The 22,999-nt window shown below is 37.7% G+C and overlaps 1 protein-coding gene across 1 annotated transcript; it reads left to right on the top strand.

Annotated features, from left to right (window-relative positions):
• Positions 1-244: 244 nt before the first annotated feature.
• LOC134648989 (uncharacterized) lies at positions 245-22,971 on the top strand. Its single transcript, XM_063503667.1, has 4 exons — positions 245-1,004; positions 6,144-6,296; positions 22,209-22,392; positions 22,608-22,971. Exons 1-4 carry the CDS (start codon positions 471-473, stop codon positions 22,886-22,888), a joined length of 1,152 nt encoding a protein of 383 aa, XP_063359737.1. The 5' UTR covers positions 245-470; the 3' UTR covers positions 22,889-22,971.
• The last annotated feature ends 28 nt before the right edge of the window (positions 22,972-22,999 follow it).

Here is a 22,999-nt window from a genome sequence, read left to right as displayed (position 1 = left end):
TCCCGACGGGAAAACTTAAATAGTATTGAACGAAAACCGCATGATTATTACCAAATAGTTAAGTAGGAAACGTTAGCACTGCAAGCAACTCGAAAGTATTGACCAAAAAGCGGAAAATAAAAAATAGGTACCCATATCATCGTCTGATTTATGAGACGACCGCACAAGACGTTCGTTACGAACGTACGTTAAAAAGTAATTCTTAAGGCTGAGATAAAGGCCATTCAATTGAAATAAGCTCGAAGAAAACAATTTAATTGCCGGTATCCCGTCTTGTGCAGTTGCAACCAGCCGTCGAACCTTTATCTCCGAGGTGTACCGACAGCTCACTAGGATCGAGTCGTTATCGCGTCGAACCGCGCGGCGCGTCGCAGCAAACAAGTTAGTTGTAGTGCGTCACGGCGGGACGCGGTGATAATAGAATTACTAGTTGAAATACAGTCGCGTTCAGAACCTAGAGAGCCGCAGACATGCGGGGCAGCACCGCCGGCCTCGCGGACACTCTCGCCAGTGGGTCCCGCGCACATGCCGTCCTACTAGAGCTCGCCGATGCGCTCTTCGCGAGCATCGTCGTCGCTCCCGCCGTGGTCGCCTACTGGAAGGCCACATGGACGCTCATGGACTTGTATGTTTTACCGGAGAACAGTGTCGGCTCCGCGGCGGTGTGCACCGCCTTCGGATTTTGCTGTGACTTATTGTTTTGCTTGGCGCAAAACCAGTTGAGCAGGTACTTGTGTCCGGACCGGGGCAGGTTGACATATTATGTGTTGTCGAGACTGTACACTTGCTTGGCCGGGATGGCGTGTGTCGGGGCGTGGCGGGGGGCATGGAACCTGCTGAACGAGTGCACGGGTGACAGCGCGAAGACGCTGCTGTCGACGACGGCAGCGGCGACGCTGTCGCTGGCGGCGCTGCGCTCGCTGCGCAACATTTGCGCGGCGCCGTTCGCGGTGGCCGTGGACACGCCACAGGATTACTTTGATGTCCCCACCATGTTTAGAACGGTTGGTATCGCAAATACAATATATTTCATCTATATAATCTATCTAATACCTTTAAACGAGCAATTCTTGTTTATTTATTTATATATATATATTTCGGGGATCTCGAAAACGGCTCTAACGATTTCGATGAAATTTGCTATACGGAGGTTTTTGGGGGCGAAAAATCGATCTAGCTAGGTCTTATCTCTGGGAAAACGCGCATTTTCGAGTTTTTATATGTTTCCGAGCGAAGCTTGGTCACCCAGATATTGTCCATAACTCTACCTATTATCTCTATTCAATTTCATAAATGACAACATTAAACAGATTGGTCTGTGATGATCATTGGACAAAATATATATTCATTATCAGAGGTAGAATTTCGTTTCTGCAATGCAGGTAATCGAAAAATCAGTGTTCAGTACCAATTTAAGTACAGCTAGACGATAATATGATCTGTAACATCGGTTTAATTCTACTTACCTACTCGTAGAGTCTGTTCTGAAAGAGAAGAGTCGTGGAATGTATTGGGCCCCATACATATCACGAATCTTCTCTTTCCGCGCAGACTCTATTAGGGTTACCTACGTTATGTTCATGATAGAGACCGTCTAATTTAGAAAAAAATAAAAAATTAAAAAAAAAGAATTGAGAATTTTTAAAAGCTCTCTGCGCCGATTTCGCAAAAAAAAAAAACAAGTCTGGAAGCGACCACATAAACGTGAAATTTCTAAGAAAATATGGCGCTTTATAGTGGTGCTATGATGTCAGATCATTGTTTTATACTGTTGGCCTTACTCACATGTAACACGTAAGTTTTCTCTCCTCACCTTCACAGTTGACCTGAAATTACCAATGAAATCAAACATGTTTGGTTGGGTAGCATGACGGTAGGCGGCATAACGTTAAGCAGATATTCCAAAATTTATAATCTTGTTCTTGTTTATTTCTTTTACAAGGGGGTAGTTGTCGTTTCACCCCTCATGCTAAATTCCGGGTTGAATGGTAAACATTTTTTAAGTAAAGATATTTTTGGATAAAATATTTTTTTCCTGTGATTTATTTGACAAAACAAAAATTCATGTAAAACATCTGGGGAAAAAACAGTTGACTTATAAAAGTTGTAAAGTAACACTTTGAGAAATGATCATTTGTCGAATTTTTAGTTTGTCAAATGTTTGTAAGGGATATATTGAGTTGACAAACGTGCAGTTGGTAAAATTTGATTGGGAAACGAAATTTGGCCAAAAAAGTTTCGGTACATTAAATGGATCCATCCCCCGCCGCGTCTGTCTGTTTGTGTGTTTTTATATTCGCGATAAACTCAAAAAGTACTGAACGGATTTTCATGCGGTTTTCACCTATCGATAGAGTGATTCTTGAGAAAGGTTTGTGTATGATTTGTTAACCCGTGCAAAGCTGGGGCGGGTCGCTAGTATTTATTAAAAATTAAAACAAATACATGTAGGTACGTAGCGTATTTTAATTACGAGTGTATTAATAATTACAGAAAACGTTAAAATCTATATTTTATTGATACAGTTTTTATTTTCACATTTAATGCTTTCCAGTACACTATATTATTATTATTCTACTTGTTTGCTTTAATTATCTTTATACTAAACGGAATATAAACGGAGTATTAATAATATAATACTCAAACTAATATTTTCTGGATGCAGGCGTATTCAAACGAAATTACTTTTATTTAACCATCAAAATGAGACACGAGATCTAACTATTGGAAGTCCAAAAATGAATCCCACTATATACTTCGTTTTTTTTAGCATTAAAAATAAGGTAAACAATCTTGATGTGTCTTTTAATTGAAAAACACATTTTAAAAATAAGTTACGGTAAATATGTAACAATTATGAATCTAATACGATCTTTTGTAGTCTTCTGCTTTCATAAGTAATAGTTATTGATTTTTAAAATTAAAAGACATGTCAAAATCGCTTACCTTCTTTCAAGTTCTTTCTAATGCTAAAAAAAACGAACTATAGTTCGGACAGGCCTCCTGAAACCGCTTACTTACGGTGGCGCCTACGCGCTTAGCTACGCGGTTACGCCGCGCCGTAGTTCGTAGCGCTACGGAAACGAGCGTGGCGCTCACTCGGCCAGCTCGGCCTTCGAAGGGTGTCCGTTCACCTCGCTATATTGGCTTAGTGTAACGCCAAGACGTACACTTAAATTATATTATGTAAATATAACTATTCTGTGTGCATACTATTTATGAGATTGAACAGTGTTAACTCTAGTCAATATTTAAGTGCATACTTGCATAGGTATTGACTTTGGTGGCGTTTTATTGTCCATATTTCACTTGCCAAGCAACTTTTCGCATGTTTCGCATATTTGGCATCATCGTTTCCTTTAACAAGCCATTATTCGGCCAATTTTTATTATAAAAATGATTAACTTGGTATAATTGATTAATATCGTTAAGAGATTATTACTATGACACATAATATGTAATAAATTTCATTCGCGAAATTAATCAATTGGCCAATTATTTATTAATAAGTATAATATATGATTTCAAGAACTGTTGACTTTCTTAGATTCGACTTGCTATAAGACGTATAACATCCATATTAATAGCGTTTAATTAATAAAATATATGATGATTTCAAATTCGTGCCTAGAAAACGAGGCACGGAAATTGGGTTTCGTAATAAATAAAATCATCTAAAATCTAATTCGCATATTAGAGAAATTCTATTCTATCCTCAATATTGAGATAGAAACGGGCTACGCCAAACTAGTGTTCGTTAACGAAAAGATATTTAAAATATATACATTGTTGTGGCCATGGAAATTAGAAAAAAATTGTCGCCCTACCCGTTTTTATAGTTTTGTCGTTTTCTAGAATCCTTAGTGACTTGTCAAAATTGTACTTATATTATCTGTTAGAAGACGCATGACAGAACAAGAAAAGGGAAGTAAGTCAAGGCTTCATGTGTGATGTTGATTGGCTTTGAAATTTTTCGACAAAAAGTTACTCTCGATCTCGGACAAAATTTAACCGTCGATCACGAGTTATTTATCACAAAGAAGTTAATGTTTTATATGCTCAGTGATAGTAAATAATAATTATCTAGTTTAAGGATTTAACATTCAGTATCACTAATGTACAATTTTTAGTAGGAATTTTCATTATACTTAAAAACAGATTCCGGACAGGGCACGGGAGTAGTAATTTTAGGCTTTAGGTATTTATAAGTGTACCCTAAAAACAAATTAATCAGTGAATTCATGTTGAGCTCAGTGTGGAAATGTGACTTCTTTATGAAAAAAAAAATGTTACGTAGGTATTATCGGATGCTTCCTTCCGATTTACATCTCGGACACAAAAAAACGCGTCCAGAAATTGACCCATCCGAGTCCCTTGCCCGTGTCATGGGATGCATGCAGAGGCAGCACCCGCCAGGGTGTAAATACTTATTATTGGAAGTTGGTGAAAGCGATGGACAAGTACTATGCTATGGGCTATGGGATAATAAGCCGAACGCCTGCCTAATACAACGGTATGTAATTTTATTTAGCTCGCGCCCACAAAAAGTGACATCTAGGATGGCTCAACGGCAACACCGGTATGAGGGCTGAGAGGTGTCACTTGACTTTAAAAATATAGTCAACTCGCCACTTACGTTTCCACATCTACCCTCGAAAACGCAGCTCTCGCGATCGCGATCCGCTCGGCTAAGTCAAGCCAGAGGCAGAGAATCCTGTCCCACCCAATTATTCTAATTGTTACGTAATATCACTAAAATAAATATTGCCAATTTTGTCCTTCGCCAGTTGTACTCAGGGCCGGATTAACCCTAAGTCAGAGTAGGCAACTGCCTATGGGCCCCGCCTCGGACAGGGGGCCCCGCCTCGGCTAGGGGGCCCCGGCGGCCCCGCGCGCGCCAAAAACAATATTTGTTTCATATGGCCAAAATTCATAAATATTGTTTTTATGGTACCTAAATATTTATACCTAATGTCCAATATCAGTTTCTCAGATACACAATCATTAGATGATTATGTAAATTATGTTATTTTATAGATTTAAAATCTGTAATATTGAGCTCGATTTTCAGGCTCCCGAGGGCCTAATACCTCATCAATGGAGCTTCGGCCCTCCGAGTAACTCTTGCTTAACACATATTATTGTCGAGTAATATTTGACGATTGGTTCATGTCAGAGCGCTACTTTCTTACAGTTCGACCTTCGGCGTCGCTTTTTAACAAATATAAACATTGATTTCAGAAGCTTGGCCTTTTGCCTCGCATGAAAGCTCACCTCGCTGGTTATAAGTACGCTTCGGGCTTGTTAAGTAATGTGGAGAATGCTGAGCTCGATTCAGCCTCACTTTTTACCTCCAAATCTCCTCTTCTTCAGCTTAGCCTTTGGCCTCGCTGCGCCAAGCTCGGCCTGCGGTCTCGCTTTTTAATACAATGGACATTGGTTGGCGCCTGTGCTCTAGCTGAGCTTATCCTGAAGCACGACTTTGACCTCGCATGAAAGCTCGGCTCACTGGCGAACTTCGGATTTTTAGGCCCGGCCCGGCCTTTTTAACATGCTTTCACAATTTTTTCACAAAAAATTTCGCGCTCGCTGCGCTCGCGGTCTTTTGGTGCTTTTCTAGTTGACCCTGTGCCTACATGCTAGCTTGACTAGTGAATGAATAGTCATTTAAACCTATGGAATATCTTTCTTATTACGTTAATTTTAATCATGTGGCTTGGCGTATGGTCTTATGGTCGGACAATCGCTGTTCAGCCTCGCACAATATTTAACTACCTATATTTAGAAAAAAAGGGCTCTCCCCACACTTGACGCAAAAAGGAATCAGCCAAAACTGATAGAAAAAAAGCTTCATGTCCACGCAATAAGAGCGAAAAAGACATCGCTCGGCATGTTCGGATCGGCTCAACAGACAGCTTGAAACCACAAACTTACTTCCCTGTACTGAAAAACTGAACATTATGTATGCAGAATTGACTGTAAGGGTCTAAGGGGGCCCCGAGCATTACACTGCCTAGGGGCCCCGGCATGCTTAATCCGGCCCTGGTTGTACTTGAAGTTTCAGTACATTAGTACCGGTAGTATGTAGTAGGTACTAACCTAAACACGAAGGAGAATTACTTACCACATGGTTTGTTTCGCAGAGTACACGAGAGACGGCGCTGTACGTGCTGGACTGCGTGTTCTCCGTCGCTGTGGTGGGGTCGCTGGTGGTGTTCGTGTGGCGCGGCTCCTGGGCGCTGCTGGACATGTTTCTGTTCCCCGACGACCAGCTCCGCTCCTGCTGGACCTCGCTGGTGAGCCCGCTACATCTGTACATACAGCTGGTGTTGTCGGTGGTGGGTCGCTGGTGGTGTTCGTGTGGCGCGGCTCCTGGGCGCTGCTGGACATGTTCCTGTTCCCCGACGACCAGCTCCGCTCCTGCTGGACCTCGCTGGTGAGCCCGCTACATCTGTACATACAGCTGGTGTTGTCGGTGGTGGGTCGCTGGTGGTGTTCGTGTGGCGCGGCTCCTGGGCGCTGCTGGACATGTTCCTGTTCCCCGACGATCAGCTCCGCTCCTGCTGGACCTCGCTGGTGAGCCCGCTACATCTGTACATACAGCTGGTGTTGTCGGTGGTGGGTCGCTGGTGGTGTTCGTGTGGCGCGGCTCCTGGGCGCTGCTGGACATGTTCCTGTTCCCCGACGACCAGCTCCGCTCCTGCTGGACCTCGCTGGTGAGCCCGCTACATCTGTACATACAGCTGGTGTTGTCGGTGGTGGGTCGCTGGTGGTGTTCGTGTGGCGCGGCTCCTGGGCGCTGCTGGACATGTTCCTGTTCCCCGACGACCAGCTCCGCTCCTGCTGGACCTCGCTGGTGAGCCCGCTACATCTGTACATACAGCTGGTGTTGTCGGTGGTGGGTCGCTGGTGGTGTTCGTGTGGCGCGGCTCCTGGGCGCTGCTGGACATGTTCCTGTTCCCCGACGACCAGCTCCGCTCCTGCTGGACCTCGCTGGTGAGCCCGCTACATCTGTACATACAGCTGGTGTTGTCGGTGGTGGGTCGCTGGTGGTGTTCGTGTGGCGCGGCTCCTGGGCGCTGCTGGACATGTTCCTGTTCCCCGACGACCAGCTCCGCTCCTGCTGGACCTCGCTGGTGAGCCCGCTACATCTGTACATACAGCTGGTGTTGTCGGTGGTGGGTCGCTGGTGGTGTTCGTGTGGCGCGGCTCCTGGGCGCTGCTGGACATGTTCCTGTTCCCCGACGACCAGCTCCGCTCCTGCTGGACCTCGCTGGTGAGCCCGCTACATCTGTACATACAGCTGGTGTTGTCGGTGGTGGGTCGCTGGTGGTGTTCGTGTGGCGCGGCTCCTGGGCGCTGCTGGACATGTTCCTGTTCCCCGACGACCAGCTATACACTCTCCTCGACCTCGATGGTGTAAGTTATATAACACTCTTATAACACTACATTTTCTAAAACATTTTCAACCGCCACCGTTTTGTTTTCGTATATTCATATTTTTAGATAGTAAGAAACGTTTGATTCACGTCAGCAATTAATATATTATAACTTTTTATCAAAGGGTTCTGATCTGACATATAGTTTGTTGTTGGTAGTATGTACAGCGTAGTGGTGAGTGGAGCTTTTTTGCATGTCCTTTTCACACACACACACACACACACACACACACACACGCACACACACACACACACACACAAGCACATACAATCTGATACCAAATTTACCTACATTGCTTTTATGTGGGCTATCAATGCCTATTAATTACTTATTGAAAAATACCTAATATTGTGTAATATTTTTATTTGCGATAAAGATAAACCAATCAGAGATATATATGCGTTAAAAACTCTACAGTTACATATAATCAGCTAGACATGCATCCCCCAAATAGGTAGGTATCTCAAATCCATCCTTTTTTGATGTAAGTATCTCGTGATCGTCAATTTCTGTTAATTGAACAGGCCGCGGATTTGATTGTTATAATAGGTTACGAATTTGATTGGATTTGTTATGGATATATTCTGTCAGTGTCTAATCAAATACACAAACTGCTCAGTTATGAAGATTTTGGTATTCAAACGATTTGGTTAAAACGCCTAAACTATAGTTATTTAACTAAACTAAATAAATAGACTAACATGTAAGTAACAACTGATTTTCTTTTATAATTCATGTTTCTCAGAAAAATGAATACCAAATATAAAATTTAAAATCACTAGTATTAACTAAATTCTCGCATAGCTACTAATCACGTACAAACATACCGTGACCCTGTGAAAGTACTTCATCAGTGTCTGAGGTTTAACTATAGGTATTTAGTAATATCTTTAAAATCGTGTAGTTCATTTTTATTGCAAAATACGGTGTCACACAACATTTTTAACATATAATCCTTTCCGCATGTGGGTCATATCTACTACGGCGCGCCATTGAGTCAGTGACCACTTACTAGCGGCACAATTGGCTCTTCCTTTCGCCCGTCTTGGTCCCCCAACAGAAACAAATATCTAGTACGACCTGTTGTTTAAAATTATAATAATATATAGCCATTCGTGGATTGTAAAAATAAATAATTAGGTATATACTAGAATATTAAAACAATGTTAATCGATATAAATAAGCGGGAGATATATACATGTGGCATATGCACAATCGTTATCTATCCACAAACGCAAAAAATATACACTTAATAGGTACCTATTAACGAAGCGTAGATACCTAATTTTAGAAGTTAAAGTGTCATTAATGTAAGATAGGCGGGTCAGCACAGTTCATAATGTATGAGAGCTCTACATGAATTCTCACACTAGAGATTTTTTGAGATGTGATAACCTATGTTGCAAATACTATATTTAAAAAAAAATCTCCACAAAATATGTCACATGGTTTTAATAAATCCAAACTATTATTAAAATAGAAAAAATATATCAAAACATGAATCCGACACTCGAGATTTTTTAATATGCAGTTCTCAAACATATACTCATTATGTATTTATATTTTCTCCCAGCTTGACACCAAAACCAGCTCCCAATAATTTTCTTTATTAAAAATATTTTTTTATATAAAAATAACAACTATGTGTACATAACAATTACATGTTAATTAAGCTCTGTATATTTACTATATCCTACAAAAAAATCTCTCACGTAAATTAATCCATTTAATTACTATTAACCATTTTTGTTTTGAAAATGTTTTCGTTGCTTCGAGAAAATGGACAGTGGGTTTGTTTTTCACTTTCTCAAATCTCTTTCTCATGTTAGTGTAACAACAAAAAATCTCCCACGTATATGTAATATTGTATGGAATAAAACCATTATTAAATCATCCAAGCTATTTAAATTACCCTAAATGGCGGGTACTGATTCACTGTAGAGAACGTTTTATCGACTTCCATATCTCCGTCTCACTTCAATGTTCGCGGCAGACGATTGTTCCGCTTCAACAGCCGAGAGTTCGCGATCCGGTCGACCGTTAATTCTCCCATGACTATCTTACCCAGTTTCATCGGTATGCGTTGCGCGCTTACTGAACACACCTCAGGCCAAGCTCCTATAAAACGCGCAATGCATGCATGCATTGCGGTATCTCCTATACGTCACATATGTCAGCTATGAGGCTATGACATGGCTATGACAGACTGTGGCAGTTAGTTCCAAAGAAGTATACAGACTTGTCTACCCACCATAAAGTTTAGCGTAAAGAGAATATATCACTCCTTAGTGAAAAACCATACGGTTTGTGCGAAGTTGAGCGTTATGTCAATGCTAATAAAGATGATGGTTTGACTTACGGAAATGAATAATATAATATCATTTTATTTTATATTTCCAATTCCCGTTTCATTTACACCCAATATTAAATCTTTTTCCGTAATAAAATGCGTATATAATTACTGTCATCATCTGTATTTATTTTATTTCTTTAACCCCCGTTATTCATAAACGCGCTACAAACCTCAATTAGCTAATAATAGTAATAATCGTTTGTCCTTATCTGTCACTTTAACTTATGTATTTGTAAGTAAGGGATAAACATAATTGAACTAAATCAGGCCCGTAAAGTTTATGCATAAAGTGGTTAATCTTTATTGCACAAAAGAAAAACCTTATAGTACAAGAGGCGGACTTAATGCCATAAGGCATTCTCTACCAGTTAACGATGGCTTGTCCTCCGGCCCATTTGATCGATGACCTCCTTTGATTATTTATTTTTAATGGACGCCAAAATCCAGACAGGAACTTCGATTTTGACATTTACCACAGTAATGCAGTCGGTAGCAATGTCGCGCTTCAAAATTGCTGCAGTCAACTGCATTGCTGTAGAAAACGTGAAAAAGGTCATTCAAAGGGTAATAGGGTTATATACACCGCGGGATTTAATAACCCGAAAGATTTAAACCAACGATTTTAGAGCCTAATTAGAGTATATAAAGTTATATAACACATAGTCCAAAAACCCTTAATTTAAGAGATATTAATTATTTAAAACAAATCACAAGTAAAAAAATCTCAATTCTAACACACCTTTATGCGTGACGTAGCCACCAACTAATTTTACACGCAGACGCACTAACTACATGGTTATTAGCCAGTTTCACTTAATTAAGTTTGATATCCTACAAAAGGTTTCACTACCGAAATTTTGTTCTGTTCTCAATCACGAGAGTACAAACTATTTACCTTTACGATAACTGGCCAGTTTGACGAAAATGACGAAATTGATGTCAATAAAATGACATATTTCATATGTCACACAAGATATGCGCAAGATAACATCTTTAAATTTGATTGACTGTAATAAATAAAATTCATTTAGCGGATATTCACTTTGTGTACGGATTTGGAAACCCGAAGAACTATGTGCTTCCGGCACGACGGACCCACTTCAGCCTAGAAGTTCGTAAATTGGCTAGACGAACAATACCCTGAGAGGTGGATTGGCCGTGGAAGCAACGTCCTAACCTGGCCCGCCCGGTCACCCGACTTAACGCCATTGGTTTTTTTCTATGGGGAACTCTGAAAGATAAGGAAGGAATACTCAACACCAGTGAACTCTGGAGAAGAATTATTAATAAAAATTCGAACGGCTTCCGAAGAAATAAAGAACACTTTTGTAAACCTAAATAATGAAATCCGTTTAAAATTAAATCTTTGTGCTGAAAACGGTGGTACACACTTCGAAAACCTAATTCATTAAATTAATAAAAAAGCGTAATTGTTTAACATAGTTGTTTATTTTACTTTACTCAGTATAAATCAACACATCGAGAATTTAAAATACGTACTGATAAGCATGATCGATATTTTAACAAAAGGTCATTCAAGTAATCATCCCTTTCCAGCTGTAGTATGAGTTAAAACAATAAGAGGCATGATTTCTTTCGGATATAATCATGGTTAATGGCTTTGGTTACCTCACTCAAAGGAAAAGATTTCATCGCAAAGTTTCAACAATAATAACTGCACTATACCTACTGTTGTAGTAATTAATAAAGTTTTGATACAATTTGTGGTATTTTGAGGTGCCAATCAATTGAAATAATTTCAACGTAAACATGATCCTAGACATAACCTGACACTTCTTGTCATGGAACACATGTCACTGCATTCGCCGTGCATCGTATGATATCGGAGTGATTCATGAAATGTCATGCTCGCTCTCTGTTTCTCTACTTGAGATTAATTAAACTCGCTCACTCTCTGAATAAAGGTTTGTTCACAAAGAAGCGGTAAATTAATATGATTTAATTTGTACTGTAATAGTAGTTTAATTAAAATATATAATTGGACCCATGTTGATATAACATTATTTACTCGTACTGTCGTCAAAAATACGTGATTTAAATCTTTCGGGTTATTAAATCCCGCGGTGTATAAAATGAAATGATGCATTAATAAAACTTTAGTTAATTAACAATATTATATTAAATCATTAACAACTTTGACAGCACGATCTCTTCGCAGGTAGGTGCTCTACAAGGAGTTTATATTACAACATTATTTCCAAGAAATAATCTCTCATTGTTACGAAAATGTTGGTAGGGTGGCTTTAGGTTACTTTTCGTTCATATCGTCTTGGATATGGGTGAACATGGTGTTAATACACTCAGTATCAATCAACCTGTAAAGATATTGTAGCCTGGCCTTTTCTCGAAAAGTCTTCTAGAAAAAATTACGCTCATGTCGTCTCGGATATGAGTATATTTGGTATCAGTGCATTCAGTATAATATCCTGAACACAAATATATGAGATGACAAGCGCGAAAGTGGTGAGGGTAGTTGCTATGACGCAAAGTTTTTACCATTTTTCTTTTAAACATACCATGTGGGGTACCAAATGAAAGGGCCTTGTAAGTAGATCACAAATATATAACACACTGTAACACTTTTACTACTTAATCCAACAAATTATTTGAAAACGTTCAAAAATTTCACAATGAGTTGAATTCCAACTGCTCTAAATTGACTAAGATAACTTGATCCCAAGTTTCCTTGCAATTATACGTAATCGAGGGCCAGGCTCATACTAGTTCTCATGTCGCGATGCGCTAACGCTAACAAAAACTAAGCGTTACGAATTGCTGACATTTGCTTCTTTTAGTTTTACTCTACTCCTGCTCTACTCAAGCATCGGATGACAGGATCGTTGAAAAGGGACAAACATATCCTTTGACGTTACGTTACTCTTCTCGTGAATTGTCAAATTTTAAAATTCGAAATTAGCTTTGGAATTTGTCCGGGTGGCTATTCGAAGTATAACTTGGTGGACGGTACTTACTAACCAAATAAGCTTGAGATCCAGTATCATAGATAGTTGTAAGACTTGAAGGGTCTATTTATATCTGACTGTGCATCCTGTATTCTAAACGTTTTGTGAATAGATATAAAAATTGACACCTATCATTTTTCACATAAACACAGACACTTTATGCATTGAATTATTAAACCTTAACGCAATGCCATAAGTCATAAGGTATATTTTCCTAATATACCTTGATGCTAATTCGAACTTTGTTATAAAAGATGTCATTTTATATCATTCGCGCGTGCATTTCACTCGTACTAGATGAAATATGTATTGGTGCGAGCGAGACGGTTGGGCGAATGATAACAAAATGATATCTTTTTGACATCTTAAACAAAGTTTGACTTGGCCTCTGTGGAAGCCTGGAAATACAGCATACTTCATTGACTTTTTATGCTGGAAATTGATTTAATAATTGCGAGAAAAATAAGTATGTTATTCTTCAATAACTTGTACACTTACTGTCAAAAAACTAGAAGTGTCCATTAATTGTGTAGAACATTATTTGCTGTTTGTTTCCAATATCATGCTGCTATTCTGCGAATATAGCAGTTCCTCAGGCAGATAAAGTAAACATGATCGAAACAAACACTATTAACCACAATAGTAAACTTTTCTCTCAGTGTGGGATATTCTCGGTCATGAAAAACTTACAAAGTTATTGTTTTTTTCATTAAATCTATAATTAATATTATTGCCGGGAGAAATTCTGACCGTGTAGTCGTGTAAGCTTCATAGCCCATTCTTCAAAAAATCTCTAGTGTGAAATTACTGTTTAGGTAGTATAAAATATAAAATAAAAAAAATGTTATTTCTCAAAAACGGGAACAGATATCAAGTTGTTAATTCGCAGCCGGGTATTCAATTTGATATATAATTCACCCGTGTAGAAACATTTGACTGTGCAATTAATGTAACTTTAACTTTATATTGACTCCACTAAGACTAAAATGTCAGTTTTAAAACTAACTCTACAAATATAAATAAATGTATTCATATTGAAATTATCTTGCGTTTTCTGCAATGATATCAAGAATAATAGAAATATTAAAATAAAATTAACAAACGCAATTGGCTTATTACCATCAATTTCTTTTCTTAATAGTAGTTTATGCAACAGTGATATAATAAGGGTTCTTAAAATTCAAGGGTCGAAGTTACAAAACGAGACGTAGTCGAGTTTTGTAAAAAAAGGCCCGAGAATTTTAAGAACCAATTATGAGCTGTTGCATACATTACTTTTTCTATGACAGCTGCAGCAAAAAAAAAAAAAAAAAAAAAAAAAAAAAGAGTTATTATTAAAAAAAAGAGTTATTATTTAAAAAAAAAGAGTTATTATTTAAAAAAAATTGAGTTATTATTTAAAAAAAAAAGAGTTAGTATTTAAAAAAAAAAAGAGTTATTATTGTAAATGAAAACATACCTCTTTCAATCAAGATGATCGGAACTTGTATCTTTAAAAAAAATAAAGCAGTTGTATTATACTCATAAGATGACTGCTAGCAGTCATCTTATGAGCCTATAGACAAAGCATTCAAATGACATTGCTTTAGATATCACTGTCAGTCATTTAATTGACACATTTAAGTGCTGGAGTAGAAAAAACCTTACAACAGCGTGTGCCGTATCATTTCTAAAAATAGCTTTCCACTGATCAATTATCCAATTCGCCAGCCAGAGTATAGGTAATGGGGTAAACGGTCCTCATGTTTACTAATAAACGAGTCGCCCGTCTGCCCACGTGGCAATCTGCTCAATGTCACCGTGGTAATGAACGTGAAACCGAGAAGCATCCTGGTTAACTGGCTTCTTAGAGGTCTATATAGGTATATTTCCTTTCGGATATTGTCCCATCTCACTGTGTACCTAAGTTTAGTGAAAGACGCGGAATTGTTCTTATTTTAATTCTCCGTCTAGCTAGATACGTATGGGGATCCCAATTGAATACCAACTTTGGCTAGAATAACCAAACAAGTAACACTTTTTCGCATGTAGGTAGTAGGTAGTATCATGTAGTAAAACACTTAAATTTTACCTACCTAAAAAACTAAAAACGTAAAAATAAGACAAAAATACACAACTTCAAAGGTAAGTACCTACATGAATTTATATATGGTTCAACCAATTTTGAGATTATGGCGATTAATTATTATTATGAAATGTGTATTACATAATTATGATACATTTAAATGTACCTATAAACATAATCTTAATCACAAATTGTATTCATGTAACACCGTGTAGGATTGTATTTTTGCAAAACCATTTTTCAACCAAAACCAGGGGGGTGTCACTCCACAGTTTAGGTACATTTGGCCGGCGCGCCCATCGGACAGGCGTACGGCAGTGGGCTGCCGCTCGGCGTGCACGATAGTCGTGTCACGCGGCGCTCGCGCAAAATTGAAAATACACAATGGCTTCGAAACTTACTTCCGTGAGAATCAGACATACTATCTCCGGATAAATAATGTATGTTTACATAATCAACGTTTGTAATTCCTACATATTTATCTTAAAAATAATAAATCAGTGGGTATAAAGTCTATTTTTTTATTCGGTAGACTAAAATGACATTTCATAGTATGAAATGACACATGATGTTCATACTATGAAATGTCATTTTAGTCTACCGAATAAAAAAATAGACTTTAGGTATAAAAACTTGTCAAGTGATAACCCCGTGCCGACACTCACAGCTCGGTCATAAAACTGCGGCGCGCAAAGGAGATTCACGGTTCGTGCGCGGTTATTAGTTTCAATTTTGCTTGCAGGCGGCGATATAGGTGTAATTTTTATACCTAAATCTGACTTTTATGAAGGAGTGAATTTTCTGTACGGTAGTACTATTAGTTATTCTGTGCCAAAACGTCACTTTTGACACTGACAGATCAGTATCATATCGGAAACAGATCTAATAACTAATATTCGAATACGCCTGTGTATGTTGTTGCACATTGCGTCGGTAAGGCTGTATCTAAACAAACGCATTGCTTTGCCAACAGAAGAGGAAGCAACTACAGTCTCCAAGGTTGGACTTATCGCTTATAGTTATAATTAGATGCATTGTTTTGATTATGCACTAGACGCACTGCGTTAGGGTTGCCGATTCATTTCGAAACATTCTTATGAGAGTGAAATCAATAAGGTGGGATAATTACGCCTATGAGCCTGGAACTTATTATTCATTAAAAATGACTTATTCACGTATAAATAAACTTCATAAGGGGTAATCTTTCTTCGGCCCTACAAGTGATAAGCGGCACTCGAAACTAATTTTCAAGTGTATTGATACACGTTTAAGTTCCCTTTCCTTAATAATACTACTAGTGTGTTCTTATTAGAAATACAAATAAACGGTTGAAAGACAACTACAGTGGCGCACTTTTCCTAGTCAGATAAGAAAAGTTACATTCGCTAAAAAGATATTCTAGTTAAATGTCTGTTTGAATTTCACCGTACTACATTTTTTAAAATTATAAACTGATCGGCGATTGGCTCTAGTCACACCTGATGGAAAGTGAAGACAGAGCCTAAGATGGAGCTCACCGGTTCAGTAATAGCCTATTCACTCTTAGCTTTAAAGAGACCGAATATTTCTCAGGGAATACAGATGACGGGAGCGCATTCCATTCCATTCCTTAGCCGTCATATGTCGTTTGTATTTACGTCGTTTATGTACGTACATAATAGAATAAAGCTCGATCTTAATCATATGCAGCAAAGTAATATTTAGGCACATGTAATTAAAGAGTATCTATCTAAAGTCTATTTTTTTATTCGGTAGACTGAAATGACAGTTAATAGTATGAAATGACATTTCATGTTCATACTATTAGCTGTCATTTCAGTCTACCGAATAAAAAAATAGACTTTACTCACGTATAATTTTATCGATTAATTAACATAGCCCTACAGAATTCGAATGTATCATGCGACGCATTTATCAATACACAAAGTATGTCACAGAATATTCCTCGCAGTTCATTTGCCTATTTGATAACATTATTTGGTTAGATACTCTGGGTCTTTGGAACTCTAGGAAGTTTGTTTTTAGAACAATGTTCGATACGTGGAAGATTTTACACAACGGATAAGTTACCTACTTACATCCTAAAAGCTGACTTGTGTTAATGGATTTGTTGTTTTTTACAGCAGGTAGATAATTAAGTTTCACAGTGGAAAAAAATATTATTATTTTCAAATCGGTCGTAATTCAAATTCATCCTTCAACCGTCTTGTTTGCACCTCTTCATGACAAAATAAAAACACTTTTATAACAAGTGACGTAAATATGTAATCGAACGCGTTGCATACACCTACAATTGTGATGTAAAGTTGTTAATCTCAGATCAACGGCGTTAAAACTAATATGGGGTGGAAAATACCTATTCGAATCATTGTTTAAACAGGATTAAACGAATAATATAATTGACATCATACATGTGGAAAAAAACGAACGTGACTCGGGTAAACACGACGGCCAGTCCTACGTCCTATTATGCCTAAATGTTTATACTTGCAGGTTAAATGACAATAAACCACTTTAACCACTTGTCTTTTGTTTTTATTTAAATCATTTAATAAGCGCTAACTTAGACTAAATTACAATTTTGGACATTTTTCTAGCTCTTAATCATTTTGTAAATACACTTCACAACAGTGTTTTCGTTTAAATCAGTGACAATAAAACATTAAAGTTTATTATGACTATAAACGGCGTGTTTCCGCTCTTTAGCAAACAACCTACTTATATATTTAATAGAATCAGCTGTTTACCGCCTAAGCTTGGTTGTAAAGAGCATACGAGCTACGTTGTCGGAAAATTATGCTAATTACGATTACGTCACGAGTTTGTTCAAAGATAAGAAAATTCATTACTACGACTCCCTTAAATAGATCCACTTTGTTTCAAGTTTTGTTAAAACAGCTTTTAGTTTAACTATCTGTCAAAAATGATATCGACATGATATCGACATATTTTTATTTGACAGCACGACAAGTTGTTGTTCAACACATACACTCGTACACTTACGACATAGCAATCAAAGCAAACAACAATAGTCAGAGTCTGTTCAGAAAGAGAAGAGTCGTAAAATGTATTGGGCTCCATACATTCCAATTCATTCCATGACTCTTCTCGATTCATATATTTATTTATTTATTTGGAAGTAACCGGTTTACGGAAAACCCCTTAATACACCTTATTGAAGAAACATTAGTGGTCATTTTTCGATACAAACGTTTTCGACATTTTTCTCTCTGGATTTTGGTCATTGGTGAATATACATATATATTTTTTAGTTCAATATTACCATTAGGTATGTACGATGTTACGTACTGTGTCTGTACGTTTTGCTTCAAACAGCGGTAAAATGGGCAAAAAAAATGCGCCGTAAGCGTATGCGTAGGCACTTTGTATGCTAGGCACGCTAGGCGTGCCTAGCATACAAAGTCGGCAACAATAAACGCAAAAATCAAAACGGTCAGACAGATAATTTCTCATTCTGTTCCCAAAATTTCGTTACGATTAGTTAAGTTTTGGAGGAGGAAAATGTCGGGAACAAACCACGATTTCTGAGATTTTTACGCAGGGTTTTTCGCCTACGATGCAGTTGTCCTTATCCCACAAATTTAAGGAGCCGCCCCCGTCAGTGCGACGGAGATATTTACCTAAAATTCTCAAATCTGAGAAGGGGCTCAGCTGGTAAATATTTCCTCTTAATCATTGATATAGTATAAAGAACTGGATACCCAATCAGCCGCCAAAAATGGCCCCACAAAAGTAATGTCAAAACAGATCATGCATTACTTTTTCGTTTAGTCTTGTTTGAAACGCTCAAATGTGAAGTTGTCAACAATTACGAAATGTGCCGTTAAAATATGTAAAAATAACAATGATAAAACAAGGAAAAAGGATGGAATGTATTTCTTTCGGTTAGTTCTTTGGATAGCATTACATAATTTATGTAATCAGGTGGTAATTTTATGGTTTTTAATAAATTAATTTGTTAGTACCAAAGAAGGGATGTCAAGGAACAAAAATCTAATGAGTCGATGTGAGGTCAATATTTTTTTATATTTTTATATGGAATTCATAAGGAATAATATTATGTTTAAATTCAAGATTTTCAAGAAAACCTATGCGACGTGCAAAGTGGACTGCTATTTAATTATAGCAAGAGATAGGGGTGATGAAGTTTTAAACAAGGCAAAACGGCACTTGTGTGTTCGGCCCATTTCCCTGTTTCCGACATATACACCACCAATAAGGGCTTATATCGACTAACTGTAAATGCTAAACCTGTCTGAACACAGTGACAACCACAGGATTTTTTTTATAAAGTATAGGTAGACTTTATAAAATAAATCCAATCGGTACCTAAATGTCCCCGTGCACCCGTGCTATGAGTAAATGTAGATCTTAACCCGTGGAGCGCCCCAAAATTACCATAGTATGGAACTCCTCTATACTAGTTACTGGCACACGTGTCTTGTTAGGGCGCTCCACGGGTTAAATACACAGTTATTTAATAAGTAGAATTTATTTTAAGGAAATTAGTATTTAAAGACGTATACTTACGAATTAAAAATTTAATTTGTTTGAATTTGAACCACGAATTAATTTTATTTGAGCTCGCGATTAAATTAAATTTGTTTTATTTATTACTTCAATTGGTTTTCCTGTACAGTAATACACATTAAAGTGTACCAAAGTGACTCCATTCGTTCATTATTCTCGTTTGACGTTGTTTGAAGTAAATACGTTACGTTTAGTGCCATCGGACTAAATTTTTTAACAGTGTTGGTACTTATGTTTGCAAATTTGACACTTAATGCTTACGACATTAAGCTCTTTTCTGTACGAAACATTTATCTTGACTCAAAATTTACGTAAGCGTTTTTATCATCAATGCAAATAGTGCGAAACGTCATTGGGATCCACATTTCTTGACGTTTTTGTTCTGCTTTGTGTGTCTATTTCTTTTATATTAAGTCAGTGCTCTTAATAAACAACTTAATAAAGACGAAACAAGAATTATTAAATTGTGTCACTCTTCCCCTTGGCATTTTTTATACCTACTTATACGGATTGTCGTGCGGTAAATAAACAAAAATATGACTACTATGAAATGTTAATCATTTCTCAGTAGGCACTCAAAAAAATACTCTATTATAGAAGCACTTTTTATTTTACAAGTGCAAACATGGATTAGGCAATGATATTTAAGCACTTATCATTAAGCCTACAAGTCTCACGACTTATCAGGCTCCTAAACGTACCTTACCTACTAATATAAGTCATTATTTAATTTATTAGGTATGTTTACCAAGAGGTTAAATTAAATATGATATTCACATAATAAGTTTAGTGTCATATACCCCCATTTATTCATAAAACTTTACCAGGCTCAACTAGTTTATTTATTTTTAATCTCTTTCTTGCAAATACTATACATACCTACTATACGTTTATTAATAACGGCACAGAATAAATAATAGTGCTAACTACAGAAGACTCACTCTCTAACAAAACGCGTCTGTTACGATCAGCACAGATATGACCGCTAGGTGGCGACAGCGCCACGCGCGGCTTATGGCTTTCCCCAAAATTGGGGCCGAATGGATGTACTTTTAGCTACCTGTAGCAAAGCGACGAAATCGCGGAGTGAGACACGCCTACTGATAACGGTAACGCCAGTAGTTTATAAATTTTGACTGATTATATCTGTATCTATCTATATATTGACGTTCCCCCTTCCATTAATTTTGATATGTACTGAAACATGACTGAAACGAAAGAAATGGCGCCTTGCTATCCAGTTCGCTCAAAAATATCTGAATATGCACTTTAACGTCTTGCTAATAGAGGCTCTAAAATTAACAATCTAAATATATTTGTGCACACCATGGGCGTTCCGATATATCTGATGGCGACTGTCTATGATTGAGAAAAAAAAACATATGTAATTTTAATGATTATAAAAAAGTATTATTGATGTTTTAACACGCCTTACAAACTAAGTACTTTTTCTAGTTTCTTACACTGTGTTTCAAGTACCTACCTGCCTAAATCCACGGTCATGGGATGGCCATCTGTGATAAACAACGCAAACTAATTGTGTTTGGGGTCGTTAGAATTGTCTCGATGAGTAGTCGTTGCCTGTGGAAAAAAGCAGTCAGCGATAAAACCCAAAGTTTTGGGCTAAAAAGAAATTTTAGCCAACACCTTTTTTAAAATATTAATAATAAGAGTTAAGAGATTCAGATTTGAAAAAAATGTATAAATAATATTGTATTCGCTCCTAACACTTATTATAATCAAACAATCGAATTGTAATAGTACATTATTGCAGAGGCCGGGAAAGGGCAATTCGTGGATGAGTTTCGATTTTGTCGGACGACGCGTAGCGGAGTCCGACAAAGAAGACGAATCCACGAATTGCTATTCCTGCCGAGGCATATATAGTGCTTTTCTCCAAAACATGCGAGGAAATAAAGTAAAATAATAATTATTTAAGCATCGAGCATCACTCAAATCGAAACTTCACATCAAAAACGTCAAAAACAATTTCCCTCGTTATTTTTAAAAGTTAAAGGCACAAACTTATTCTGCCATTCAATTCAGTACCATTCAATATTCGTTCATTGAAAATATAGTTGGTCAAAACAAATTGTCAGTAAATAAGAAAAAAATAAATAACTATACTCATCCTTTTCTTTTGGGTTCTAGTACTGGTGTAAGACAAAGATAGTATGATTCTCTCTGTCTATGTCAAACTATAATTGTGCAATATAAGCTTTATGAACACAGATGAGATCCTTAAAAAAATATAAATAATCTTTGATTTTATTAAGCAGTATTCGCACGATCATACACGAGCACAACGGTCTTGTAAGAACGAGACATGTAAGGTCGTTTATATTACTATCTCACTCTATCCTATAGCTTGAAATGATAGCTGATCGGGTCGTGTAGACGCGGCCCGCGGCTATAATAATTGGCTGTTTGCGTTTTTTATTTTTAAAAAGTAAAAAACACTACAGTAATAAGTTATTACTGTAGTGTTTTTTTACTTCCCGTCCGCTAGAACAGGACAGCGATAGTTTTATTTTTTTAAATTAGAGTTTGACAATAAAGAAGTACTTCCGGTACTATTTTTGCTACAATAAGGTGAACATTTTCCATAATAATTTTATCAACATCTAGAGAAGAAATTCTAGGGTCTACGTTTGTATGGAGAATCGGTCGTCCACTATATTCTATTAATAATGTAGGTACCTAACTAAGCATGATCATCATGAAGGGCCGTAATGAGTAATGATTATAAAATGTCAGTCAACGTGTTTTGTAAAGTCGCTTCCTTATTGTTAAAATTGATATTATTCTCCAACAGTTGGTGGGCTATGCGCTGGTGGTGGGGACATTCGGGCTGCAGGCGCCGGTGCGCTGGGCCGCGGCGCGGCTCCGGGGCGCGGCGCGGCTGCTGCTGGCAGACGTGTACCATCTCGTCTCCTTCCTCGCCACGGTCAACGTGTGGCGCGGCGTGTGGGGCTTGCTAGATATATATCTATTCCCTGGTAAGACAGAACTTATAGAAACAGCCTTTTTATGCAAAGTGCTATGACTTTGGAAGTGAACGACGTGTTCCGTAGACGTGCACTGTCTCGTTCTTAACATCCGTGTACCTGTAGATTATTTTTAACACTCAGCCTGCTTAGGTTTTTGTTGCTGACAGGTCAGGACAAAAAGGAAAAATTCCAAATAAAACTAACAATGTAATTTTTTTCTACAGATTCACCAAAAATCAGTAATTGGTGCACACACATCGTGAGCCTCACGCTCCTCATACTTCTGAACTGCTCCAACTCCATTATAGTGCGGGGCGTCTACATCGACGGTGAGGAGCCTGCCGGGGAATGCGTGGTCTTCCCGTGCCACTATCTAAGGCTTTTCTTCCACAAAGAGAGAACCAAAAAGAGACACAGACAAGCACTCGCCGCGGCAGCTCTTGCGGCCAATAGGAAGATAGAGGAAGCCAGCGTACCCTTACAAATGCCGGAGGAAAAAGTATAGAAAAGACAGTCAAATCCTTACACCAATCGTTTTGAGATTTTGGTAATCGACGAAAGGTCGGTCTTATTATGAATATTAAGTAATTGTTGTTTAGTTGTTACGAATTTGCAG

The sequence above is a fragment of the Cydia amplana genome, chromosome 1 (assembly GCF_948474715.1).
Source record: "Cydia amplana chromosome 1, ilCydAmpl1.1, whole genome shotgun sequence".
Lineage (NCBI taxonomy): Eukaryota > Metazoa > Arthropoda > Insecta > Lepidoptera > Tortricidae > Cydia > Cydia amplana.
The sequence above is the reverse complement of the archived record's forward strand: the minus strand, read 5'-3'. Positions and strand labels throughout refer to the sequence as shown.

Coding starts and splice junctions, on each gene's coding strand:
- LOC134648989 (XM_063503667.1), top strand. CDS start 471: ATGCGGGGCAGCACCGCCGGCCTCGCGGACACTCTCGCCAGTGGGTCC. Junction 6,297..22,208: donor GCTCCTGCTGGACCTCGCTG/GTGAGCCCGCTA, acceptor ATTCTCCAACAG/TTGGTGGGCTATGCGCTGGT. Junction 22,393..22,607: donor AGATATATATCTATTCCCTG/GTAAGACAGAAC, acceptor TTTTTTCTACAG/ATTCACCAAAAATCAGTAAT.